Here is a 12869-nt window from a genome sequence, read left to right as displayed (position 1 = left end):
TAGTTGACCTTACTTAAAAAAAACTTGCAAACCTATTGCCTTAAAAAACAATAAACTGCAATAGGAATTGTATATGTACAAATGCTTATTAAGTAGTAGGTAATTGCTACCAAAAACAAATAACTAAAAAACTGTTTTATGTACTTAAAATGTAACTTTAAATGTGCTCATAACTCTGTGTGGAGTACTCAAGTATAAGTACAAGTTAAATGTACTGTGTACTGTATTTCAAACAACAAACTTATTTAAATTGGGCCAACTAATGCGACATTTCCTACTACATTAAATGTTGTGGTCACTTGAACAGCAGTCTGATTTACCTGGTAAAACTATGCAAACCGATTCCCTTAAAAAATCAAGTAATGGGTATTTTTTGTCTAATAGCTGTATTTATCCCGTGCTCAGATCAATCCCACCATAGTGTAATGTGTTCTTCACTGTGTACTTCATTCACTTAAAATGTAATTTACCTGCTGCAGTACAATTTCAAAAAATGTAATCCTCCTTCCTTAGCAAATGTCAGCAGAGGATTTTCCAAGGGCAGAAAAAGATCAATGATCAACTGCATTGGGTCTACTTTTATTTTTGTCCTTTCGGCTTATTCTATGAGTTCAGGGTCGCAGCAGCACATCACTTGGCAGCATTTTGATATTGGCACAGTTTTTACGCTGGATGCGCTTACTGACACAACCCTAACCAATGTCTACCGGGCTTGGGACCTGCACTGCACGGCTGGGGATGGGGATGGGCTGTTTGGGCTCCATGGTCTTTCAGGGACACTTCGATATGTGGTCAGGAAGAGCGGGGCGCGAACCTCGGATCCTAATGTTGTAGGCAGCCATTCCACCAACTGAGCTACCGGGTCTATGGAGAGTTAAAAATTGTAGATGATTTGTGAATGAAAACACTGTTAGCCATATTATATACATTTATCTATTATTTCCATAAAGGTGTGGGTCCCAGGCTGGCCACCCCAATAAAAAAATTACATCCGTCCCTGATTTTCTTAGTTGTAGATCATGAAACTGCCCTGCTCAAGTACTATGCGATTTGTGTTTGTACTCGTTCTTTGCTCCTTCTTATCCATTTTTAGTCATATATTAAGCTAGACACTGGAAGCATCTGGTGGCTAGTTATACAGGTTTCTTTGAAATATTAACATGTAGTAAAGAAAATATCAAGTGCTCCAGTTGGAGTGGCCAAACTGACTTTAGTCAAAATGTTAAACCTTTTCAGATATACTAAACTATATATAATGGGTTTATATATTTAAAAAAAAAATTGTTCAGTGCTTACACTGATGCCAAAATAATATCTTTGTGTATGCTGAAATAATAACAGCTACAATTTTTACCTCAAATAGTCATGCAACCTCTACAAAAATTCAAAAGTACGCAATACATACATATGCACCATATTTACCTTGAATAACTTACAGTGATAATGATTTATTTCAGTCGTACATTTGTTCAGTTTTCCTTGACACTCACACCTATCCTCACATATATGCTTGAATAAAATGATTAAGCATCATGCTCATGGTTTGGCATTTTTAGGCATGTGGTATTTTCTCTGCTTCTTGTCTGTACCTACAAGATAAGGAAGGATAAGATATGGAACTTTATAAATGGTTTTTGAAGAAGTGGTGAGGACATCGTGTAGGTCTGACCATTGGTCATTACTCGCTCGTCCAGCTTTGAAGGAAAACACACTGGTGATTTCACCAATTTAGTCTGTTTCATAAATATTGACAGACAACACAATATGTACTTCTGGAGGTGAATTCGAAACTCTGTTTATACAGACAGATAATTTCGGATGTGACTAATTAAAAGGTGTTATAAACTATATTCTCAGGGTGGTTTTCAAACATTTTCACACTCACTGTATTTGATCTTTCCTAAATCATCTGTCTCATGTTGTTTCCAGAGGATACAAATTAATATGTATAACTACTTTAATACCGGATTTATAGGAAAGAAACATGGCTATTTGTCTCCGCCTAGTGGATATTAAGTGATGTCACATCTAAATCTAAATCTTTCCCAGACATAATGATTGTCTGGCGTGATTTATTATCCACCAGCAGGCATTTGAAAATCTTTTAATTAAAGCAGGACCTGTTATCTTGCAGGTGCATTTTAAATATAAGTGATATGAGCAGAGAGTTGAAACAGTGAGCATTTAGTGGATTTAGCGCTTCATTGGTTCCCATATTGTGAATGGTGATATTTGAAATAGGTGTGGGTCTCTCACCATGCACTGAGCAACAGATTAGTGAAATTAAGTCTCACTTTATGATGCTAATTTTATAGCTGGTATAACTCACTTCAATAATCTAAATTGTATATCATCTGCACTTATACTACGATGCTTTTCTACCTTAGTGACAGAAAAACTAAGTACTGTACATGTTGTCTTATTTTAACAAACACACAGATGAGTGTGTTAACTGGCCTGACTTGCCAGGAGCAACCTAGTGTTCAGTGTCTTGCCCAAGGACACTTTGACATATGAACAAGAAAAGTTGGGGTGCAGTATTTATTGAATGTAATGGTTGAGACTAAGGGTTGGGGTTGTCATTTATCCATTTAATGTACTCCACAGTTTGAGATTTGTAATAAAACAAAACCTTTGCAGTTGCTCAGGTGTGTTTAACTACCCACTTAAGGCGAGTACTGTAGAAGAGAACTCACCACCCAGACTAGTTTTTCTAGTCTATCAATTGGAATTTCGAACTGTAGCTTTTATCAACCTGAGTTCCAAAGTTGTGTCCAATGAAACTCAAAGAAGCCATAATTACACAGAGAATATAGCATAAGAATATAGTTGCGATTTCCTGGTTTCCTGCAGAAATTGATGGAAAATCTGACTTTCACCAAAGTCACAAAGCTGTTGAAATGCAAACAGTCATGTCTCTCATGCCGTTACTGTAAACACCCATTAAATATACAAAGTGATGGTGGATAAAGTTAATGGCAACAGTGTTTTAATAACTGGTTGAACCAACTTTGGCAAGACTCCAAGCAAGATATGCCTGTATCTCTTACTCCTTACAGAACTGCTTCGAAGTGTCTCTGGGCAAGACACTGAACCCCTAACAACCCATTCCCCATCCCTAGCTGTGCAGTGCTCGTCCAAGCCCGGTAGGAATTGAGAAGGGTTGCATCAGGAAGGGCATCCAGCGTAAAAACTGTGCCAAATCAACATGCAGACAAATGATCCGCTGTAGCGACCCTGAATTCACTGGATAAGATGAAAAGACAAAAAAAAAAAAATTCCTCCTTACAAAACTGCTTCAGCTGCCAATTTCATCATAGGATGCCTGGTGGCAACAGCTCTCTTGAGGTCATTCCACAGCTTCCCTATTAGGTTGGTGCCTAAGCCCTGCCTTGGCCACACCAAAATGTGCCATTCTGTAGTAGATGTATCTCGTAGGATACGTAGGTAAAGTTGGGAATACAATTTATCCCACCAAAATAGCAAGAAGTCCAAAGGCAGCAAAGCAGCTCCAACTCATGAAGCTCCCTCCATAGTACATCACTGTTGGGAGTCATGTTTTCATATTGGTCGGTAGCTCTCGTTTTACACCATACGTAGTGCTGTGTCCCGAACAATTCTTCCTTTATTTCATCGGTCCACAGGATGTTTTTCCAAGTTGTTTTTTGGAAAATCAAGGGGGCAGACATCAGGCGTGTTGCAATGTTGTTTTTGTAGTGTAATGGCTTCATCTGTGCTGTCCTGCCATGGATACCATTAACAAACACAGATGTTAACCAACACCAATGACCCCTTCAAATCTTTAGAAGTTACTCTAGGGTTCTTTTTTACCTCGCTAAGCATTCTCCATTGTGCCTTGAAGTGATCTTGACTAGGCACCCACTTCTAGGGAGACTAGCCACAGAACCAACTCACCTGAATTTAAAGATAATGTATCTGTGGCCTGATGAATATATAAAGTCTCTGAGATTACTCTCTAACCCTTTCCAACAGCTGTTAACAGGATTCTCTCACTAAACACCTTTTAACACAACAGTCTTGATGACCTAATTACTTATATATTAGCAGTGAAAAGCAGGATGTTCTATTGGCTAAAGTCGACCAAAAAACAAACAAAAAAACACATACACACAGTGACCAATGGTTAACTCTAAAGCACAACAGTTCCAAACATCCTGCCAAAGCAAGAAACATGTTTTTCTAGAGTGGTCAAGGGAGTCACCTACTTAGAAACAGAGTTAGCATAGCTTTGGGCAAAACATAACATATACAAAATACCATTTAATATATTGAGAATGTTTACTTCAACAAGATGTTTTTAATTACAAATCTCAAACTGTAGAGTACAGAGCCAAATACAAAAATGATGATGGTGTTTTGGGAACCCTGCAAGCATGACTGATCGTTAAGTTTTTATTGTGTGTGTCGCTTCATGTTACAGCTGATTTATTTTTTGTGATTCATTTCCATATTGAGCAAGTGGAGTTTCACAATAATTTTGACAGTTTCTCTTTAGAAAGAACTGGGCCCAGGTTTGTGTGAAATTCTCAACAATGAATTAAAGCAAAGTTATTCAACTATGTAGAACATTATTTGGAAGCAAAAGCAAAATAATAAATTCCTTTTCCACTAGGACTTGCACGCTACATTGGTATTACACTATTCCCAGTGTTTGAGTTTTATTAGCTGCTTTAAAGCCTCAGTCACTCAGAATCAAGAGACGCATGAATCTTACCAGGGGATCACAGAACTGAAGCTAGGGAAAAAATGCCATTACAATAATTTTAAACAATCTAGGACAACATTCAACTTCTCTTTTGAATTAGTTTGGTACTAGGATAAATGCTTATTTGGTTAATATATATTGAATGAACTATGAGATTTCATTAGAAATGGGTGTTAGATGTCTTGCTTTAACAGGTTCAGTTTTAGATTCAGTGTTTTGCAGACACATTAATACTTTTTTTTTAAAATTATGTATTTGCCGGAATGCAGAATTGGGTGTAGTCAGCACATATCAGCTAGTTTATCTGTGAATAAGACCTGTGTGTCTGTGAAAAAAAACACAAAACAAATCCAGAGTCAAGTTTCAGCAGACAACAGAAACTAAAATACCCTGGAGCGGGCAAAGTCCAAAACAGGAAATGTTTTCTATTTCAGCAGTAAATGGGCTCTGGTAAGCTGGATGTCATATAGTCCTGTTCTAAAGAGAACTCTGGTGGGTGCCAGTGACACTCAATCAGAGCATCATACAGTTCCTCACTGAGCTCCATGAACTTCCTGTTGGCTTCCACAACATCCAGCTCCAGACTGGGATCTGCAACACAGAGATGTTTGATTACAAATTTGAAAGATATGTGACAGTTTAAATCAATAAAATATGGAGAAGTGCTTAAAGTAAATACAACGGACAACAAAAGGATTCTTTCTTTATTTCCCAGTTACAGTTATTGTATTGTATTGTAAGTTTGAGTACTTCAATTTCACTGTTACGTGGATGACACCAAGCATTACATTTCCACCAAACCTAACTCCATCCTCCTTCCCTCATCCCTCACTGACTGCCTCCTTTAAATAAAATCCTGGCTCACATGCAACTTTCTCAAAGTAAACAATGATAAACCTGAAATTTTTCTTACTGCCACTAAATCTATTTTAACCACATTTGGCAGTTTTACGTATCTATTGACAATTCCTCCATTTCTCCCTCCCCTCAGGTTAAGAGTCTGGGTGTCACAATCAACAGCACACTCTCCTATGTCCAACATTAATAAAATAACAAAGTCAGCCAACTTCCATCTTCGCAGCATCAACCGCCTATCTCATTTGCTCAGACCTAATAACGCTGTCATAGTGGTTCCCATTCTTGTCACTTCACAACTGGACTACTGAAACACCCTTCTGTTTGGTCTTTCCCAAAAAACACATACTACAATTTGTACAGAAATCCATCAACCTGTTACATTACATCCGCTCTTCAGCAACTCCATTGGCTTCCTATGACATATCGCATTCATTACAATATACTGTTACTTATAATGCCATTCATAACCTTGCAGGTCTCCTCTATATCACCATATCTGCCCACACCCTCAGATCCTTTTCATCTATCCATCTCACTGTCCCTTCTGCTCACCTCACTACAATGCTCCCTAAATATGGAATTCCCTCCCCCTGACCTTCGTAATATAATTTCATGCTCACACTTCAAATCCCAGCTCAAAACTCATCTATTCAGGCTTTCCTACATTTTGTGAGTGGCAAGTTTGCACAGATGACATTAATGGTTGATGCTGTGACCATTATTCATGTTTATTTGTTTTCTATTGTATTTTTTATCTCTTTTATTTTGCTTATATCTATATGGTGAGTTGTACAGTTTGGGTTTTATTGTATTTTATTGTCTCTTATTGTAATTCTTTTAATTTGCTTTTATCTATAGTCACCTTCAGTGTCATGAAAAGTGCCTATAAATTAAATGTATTATTATTATTATTATTATTATTATTAATACTTCTATAAAATGCTGAACTTTCTTTTTCCAATCAATTTCCCATTAATTAATTTTTTTTTTGGGGGGGGTTGTTTTTTATCCTGAGTTCAAATGATATCATTACAGGTAATTACTCTCATTGGCAAATACAAATACAATCATCTTGGCTCTAAACAGGCTCATCTAATTAACACACAAGCCAATTAAAAAAAAATTAAAGAAATCTTCAGTTTCTCAATCCCAACACCAACCTTCAAGTCCATCATCTTGCTCAGCTTCACTTTCCTAAAAATGAAAAAATTGTTAGACTGATTAATGTCAACCAACAGTGATTCACCAATGGGTGCGTTTAATAAGAAGCACTCACCTGTGGTGGGGGATACTGTGTGTAATCATACTGCTGACAGCCATAGCCATAACCTGTTCCAGTCTGGTCATAGCCCCAGGAGGAGTAATACCCAGGATAGGCCTGCTGGTACTGGTTATACTGGTTATACTGGTTGTACTGGCTGTACTGGTCATAGTTCTGTCTGTAATCTGAGCTGGACTGCCACGATTTTTCTGATTGCTGCTGTGGTGGCCTGTTCCTTAGACTCATAAAAAGGAGAAAGAGACACAGATATGAATTCCAATACTTTGGCATGTGCTGCAGGCAAAGGGAAATCAGCTTACTCACAAAAATCTCTGAAGACATGTCAACAAGTCAACTCACTTGTTAGCAGCCAGGCTCAGTCTCAGAGGTTTACCACCAAGCCCCACAGCCCCCTGACATTCCTCCAATGCCCGCTTCTGCAACCGCTCATCTGGGAACTGAACAAAGCCACAGCCCCTGGAGTGAGACACACAGTGAGGAAAACAGTGGCTCAGAAAACAACAAAAAGTTGGGAAAGAAGCTGGTGAAAACTTTGCAGCAGTTCTATTGGTATAGTGGATAACTGCCTTTAGGAAATATTACATTCAAATGCTTTTAAACCACCACTTACTGCTTAGTACAGATAAAGTCATCAGAGATGGTAACTTTAACATTTACGTAGATGCTTTTAATTCATTATTAGATTCAATTGTTTTTTTCCAAAATGAAAATAAACCCACTCACAGTTTTAGTCACACCTTAGACCTTGTCCTTACATATGGCATTGAAACGGATAATTTAACAATCAGACTGTCTGACCCTTTTCTAGTAACATGAGAATTTACAATAATGGACTATACAGCATTTAGGAAAAAATTCCACTACAGCAGATGCTTAAGTGAAAAAGCTGTAAACAAACAATTCTTTCACCATATGTCAATACAATGGAAAGTAGACACCTTAATGTTACTCCTGCACAAGTTGCTTATCTTGACAATTCTGTAGCCTCACTATGTACAATACTCGATAGTGTTGCCCCTCTGAAAAAGGCGGCAGTAAACCAGAAGAGGTGATCTCCATGGTATAGTTTGCAAACACACAACTTAAAATAGGCAACACAAAAGTTAGAAAGTAGGCGGTGTTCGAGAAAATTTAGAATAATCTTATTTAGCCTGGAAAAACAGTTTAAAAATGTACAAAAAAGCTCTCCATGATGCTAGAACAGCATATTATTCATCGACTTCATGGCTTGGTTTGTGCTCTGGCATGCAACTGTGGGACTTTATATAGACAGGTGTATGCTTTTCCGAATCATGTCCAATCAACTGAAAATCCCACAGGTGGACTCCAATCAAGTTGTAGAAACATCTCAAGGATGATGCACCAGAGCACGATTTTGAGTTTAATAGCAAATGCTGTAAATGTACATGGAATTTTTTTGTTTTTTTATTTGTAAAAATTTGCAAAGACATCTTCTTTCATGTTGTCATTATGGGTGTTGTTTGTAGAATTTTAAGGAAAATAATGAATTTGATCCATTTTGGAATAAGGCTTTCACATTAAAAAAAATGTGGAAAAAGGTAAGCGCTGGGAATACTTTCTGGATGTGCTGCATGTAGCACAGTATTGGACAGTTCCACTGACTTTATCTTTTGATTTTAATGCTAGAATTTGCAATGCGAAGACAGCTGGTCTGAATCCACACTGCCTGACTGTTGAGCCAGATATGTTACTATGTGGGGGATTATGGGCCCATATATACAAAAATCGCCAAGATGCCCAGTGTTAACATGGTTGTAGAAAATATGCTGCATATTGTTTTTAAAATTAAGAATGTTTTGGATACCCTATTTAACATGACTAAGTGGGTCAAAACATTAGAACCACCACAGAATATAATGCATTCAGATGACTCTACTTCTCACTTTGACCTTAATTATAAATACATGGACACCTTTAACTTAAAAATTAAGAAATTATAACCCTATAAAAGGAGAATTCATGCAGAGCAGCTATACTGCAGTGCACTAGATTATACAGGTATCTAATGTTGTGGCTGATCTATGTATTTCGTTATTCCAAAACCTGTGAACAAAATAAATACTGTCCAAACTGATGTTAATCGCCATAACTCCAGAGATCTCGCACATGTGCAATCGATTGGCCACGTTAAAAGATAATGCTTATTCAGAGAAAGTTGAGCAACATTTGTTAAAAATGTGAACCACATGTTTTGGAATAAAGAAATATGTCATCTAGTGGAGTGTGTCTGGCTGATCGGTTGTGAAAATGCGCCCAAAAGAGGTACAACTAACTTAGTAGAGAAAATTCAGGGTTGGATTTAATGTGTGGTGATTATAGACAATCCAATTCATTCAAAACAATGCCCAATGTTATTTTTGAGCCAAGTTAGATCCCTGGAGAAGACAGCAGAAAGTAACTATAGGAATTCCCAGAGAAGTTGAGATATACAATCTCTCCAGTGTGTTCTGGGTCTCCTTTCAGTTAGATGTGTCCATAAAATGAATGGAAGGCACTTGGCATTTCTACTAAGACAAACCAACAAAATCCAGAGCCTTCAGCATCTCAGGCTGAATCTCATACACACCTGGCACCATGCCACAGAGGAGCCTCTTAATTAGCTCAGAAACCTTTGCCAGATATCTGAGTGAATCTTCCATTTGAAACTTCAGACATTGCCTACTCCTCACAGGACATTTTGGTTGGTTTCAAACTCAACATAACCCTTAAAATTCAAATTACATGAATATTGTATTTTCCGTTGGTCACATCCAACTCTACACCACTTTAATGAAGTACCCATTATGTCATCTCAAATAAGATATGCTGAAGGACCGAATATAACAATATTCAAATGTTTACGATGTGTACAGATGTAAATACATTTTTCACTTATATTGTCTATATAGTGATATGTTATTACTCACTTGGAGTTGCCCATACTATCCAACACTACTTTGCCACCTCGACAGGAAGGGTAGCGGTTGTAAAAGAACTCATAAAGCATTCCATCATCCACCTCTGGAGTCAGATCTCCCACAAACAAGGAATACATCTGACTGCAACAAAAGGACAAAAGAGACAATAGATTTTTATACAAGAAACACAATAATAACTTACAATAAAATATAAAGTGACTGAGAAATGTTTGTCCTTTTGGCTTATCCCGTACGTTCAGGGTCACCACAGTGGATCATTAGTCCGATATTCTGCATCTCCCACAGACTCACCCTGCATCTTGTTTCCCAAAAGTGGCTCGGTTTAACTTGAATCTTGTTGGCTGTGTGAAAAAAACAGTAACGTTGACCATACTTTGTCTCATGAATCTTCATATAATGCAAGAAGAGAAAAACATGGTTACTGTGAATAATATTTGCTCTTCATACCGGATTTGCTCCTGGTAAAGGTTTCCCGTTGATTTTGCGGAGACACCTTTCAGCAGTAGCCTCGTCTGTCATCTCCACAAAACAGTAGCCCAGAGCACCCCTGGGTGATGACACACTGTTTAAAGTCAGAGTAGTATCGCTGCAAAATGAACAACTTGTGGATTTTGTTCTTACCCAGTCATCTTGTTGCGTATGATGCGTACATTGACAACCTGCTCGCCCATTGTAGAAAAAGCTCTGGTGATAAATTTCTCATCCATGTAGGCCTCCAGCTACAGAAACACATTACAACACGTTATGAAAGAGGCGCAAGACATCATGGGAATAACCTTACCACGACAACTGCCTGGATTATGAAATCTTTATTCTACATGTAAGTACTAACATAGTGCAACGCTGCAAAGGAAATAAATGTTAGCTTAGCCATGTTAAACTGTTAGGTTTCCCTTGAATGTAGTGGTGAGTTCGAGCTAACGGTGTACATAACATGCGAGTAACCTGCAGCTGTTTTTCATCTAACGCAAGAGTTACACTTTCATCTCAGATACTAGCAACGACAAAGGCAATGTTAAAGTCTGATTTTCTTAAGTGAGTTTGAATAAGGGTTAATTTACATTCGGCTAAGCATGTGGCTTTTGTTAAGCTAGCTAGCGTCAGCACGGTGCTCCCACTGAGTAAAGATTAACGTTATAAGTTAGCTCGTTTATTAAGTAATGAGTAAAAGAAATACAGAACTTACGTTCCCCATCCATAAGGTGCTCATGGTGCCGCCGAGGATGTGAATGATCAAATGTGAAAATAGAAGCTATGACGTTAAACTTCGTTAAAACTTCACAGACGAATGCGCCAACTAGCTAATGTAAGCAAGTACACTAATATTACGTTCTTTCTTCTTCTTCTTCTTCTTCTTCTTCTTCTTCTTCTTTGTGGTTTTGTGGCAGTCGGCATCCCATTTGTTGCATTGCTGCCATCTTCTGGATGTAACTTCATGTTTAACATAACATGCTCCACCATTTCTAACTCCTGGCATTCTTCAAAAAACCCAGTTTGATGTTTCTGATGTTGTGAAGATTACTATTTAAAATATGGTGCCCTATTCGTAGCCTGGTCATTATATCATCCTCCTTTCTATTTCCTCCCCAGCTTCTTCTTCTGTAAAACTTTTTTTTAGGACGGGGTACAATTGAACGTTTAATATTGACCTATATATTTAATTGTTTAACAGCTTGCTTCACCAACCTATCTACTCTCTCATTCCCTATAATGCCTAGATAAATTTTACATTCTTTTCCTGTCTTACTATTGCAGTATGAATCATCAGTGCTTCCATCATTAAGTCTTGCCGACACCTTGATGTTCCTGATCTAATCCTGGACAGAGCAGAGAAAAAGTCAATGCATATCATAAGCAGGTTGGATCTTATTAATGTCCTTATGTCACCCCAAAGACATCATTATGTTCTTTTTCTTCTTCTCTGCGGTTTGTTGGTAGTTGGAATACCAGAAGTTGCATTACCACCATCTTTTTGAATTCCAGTGCTCCTACATCTCCATCTATTCATATTCTGGTGAACAATGTGAACAAGATACTTTTTCAAGATACAAGATACATTCCAAGATACATTCCTATTTCTTTTCCTCCACTTTCCAATAAAAATTATTTCCTACTATTCCTTGATTTCAACATCATTTAACATTTGTTCCCTGTGTAAAACCTGTGCCAGATTATATTATAGTGATGGTCTAAAGTTGGATGTGAGGATGTAATGATGAAAATATCAATAAAACAGTGCAAATAACATGTTAAAAGTACAGTTTTGATATAATGTCAAGAACACTAAATTAAATATCAGAGTATTGCACATTGACTTTATTTAGCCTAATGATGTAAATGTACCGGGTCATGATCAGCTTCTGGAACTTTCCAGGACTGAAAAGAGTTTAGATAGCATCCTCCTCTCAGCTACAACATGTAGAGACTACAGTACTATTCCCAGAACAGAAACAGTATTTCTTCTTAATATTTGTCTAATTGACATTATGCTATAATAGGCATATTATAAATAATAGGCATTATTCTGTCTAAGGTCACAGGGGGGATGGGCCTCTCATAGGGTGGGAGGCCAGGTCCACCCTGGACAGGTCTCCAATCTATCTCAGGGCCAACACAGATAGACATACATAGACAGACAACTATTCACACTCACATTCACAGCTACAGGAAATTTAGAGCCACCAATAAACCAAACATGCATGTCTTTGGAATGTGGGAGGAAACCACAGTACCCAGAAGAAACTCACACAAGCACAGGGTGAACATGTAAACTACACACAGGAAGGCCACAGTTGGCCCGGGACGTGATCCTGCAACCTGAGCACATGGCAACTACAATGTTAATCTGTGTTTCTGTAACTTGATTTGTTGTGTTTTAGTCTGTAGAAGTTGTTTTTTGAGGAATAATATACAGCAAACCAGTTGTGCCCCCCTTTCTGAAGCCAAAATAAATAAAAAATAATGTGGTCTCATAAAGGTAATCTGTGTGTGTCTTGACTTTATCGACAATAACTAAAACCACTTGATGAAGTCAGGTTCTGAAGGAGAGCATATAATTCTGCTC

The 12869-nt window shown here is 37.7% G+C and overlaps 1 protein-coding gene across 3 annotated transcripts; it reads right to left on the bottom strand.

Moving 5' to 3' along the window:
• Positions 1–4298: 4298 nt before the first annotated feature.
• LOC137130306 (tRNA selenocysteine 1-associated protein 1-like) lies at positions 4299–11164 on the bottom strand. Of its 3 annotated transcripts, none has more exons than XM_067510269.1 (9): positions 10992–11164; positions 10427–10524; positions 10253–10367; positions 10097–10146; positions 9794–9925; positions 7206–7322; positions 6861–7080; positions 6745–6778; positions 4299–5317 (listed from the first exon to the last, which is right to left on the bottom strand). In XM_067510269.1, exons 1-9 carry the CDS (start codon positions 11013–11015, stop codon positions 5157–5159), a joined length of 951 nt encoding a protein of 316 aa, XP_067366370.1. In that variant the 5' UTR covers positions 11016–11164; the 3' UTR covers positions 4299–5156. The 3 variants fall into 3 exon arrangements, with proteins under 3 accessions (XP_067366370.1, XP_067366379.1, XP_067366359.1); XM_067510278.1 differs by having other exon boundaries at positions 6861–7086; positions 10253–10352; positions 10992–11163; XM_067510258.1 differs by having other exon boundaries at positions 6861–7086; positions 10992–11162.
• Between the last annotated feature and the right edge of the window lie 1705 nt (positions 11165–12869).

The sequence above is a fragment of the Channa argus genome, chromosome 1, assembly GCF_033026475.1.
Source record: "Channa argus isolate prfri chromosome 1, Channa argus male v1.0, whole genome shotgun sequence".
Classification (NCBI taxonomy): Eukaryota; Metazoa; Chordata; class Actinopteri; order Anabantiformes; family Channidae; genus Channa; species Channa argus.
This window is presented reverse-complemented; position numbering and strand designations above follow the sequence as displayed.

What these genes read in the sequence shown, in the direction of transcription:
- LOC137130306 (XM_067510258.1), bottom strand. Translation starts at nt 11,015, where the DNA reads ATGAGCACCTTATGGATGGGGAAC. An exon ending in CTGAGCCTGGCTGCTAACAA is followed by an intron (nt 7,087 to 7,205) that starts GTGAGTTGACTT and finishes CCTTTTTATGAG; the next exon opens with TCTAAGGAACAGGCCACCAC. An exon ending in GCAAGATGATGGACTTGAAG is followed by an intron (nt 5,318 to 6,744) that starts GTTGGTGTTGGG and finishes TCTGTGTTGCAG; the next exon opens with ATCCCAGTCTGGAGCTGGAT.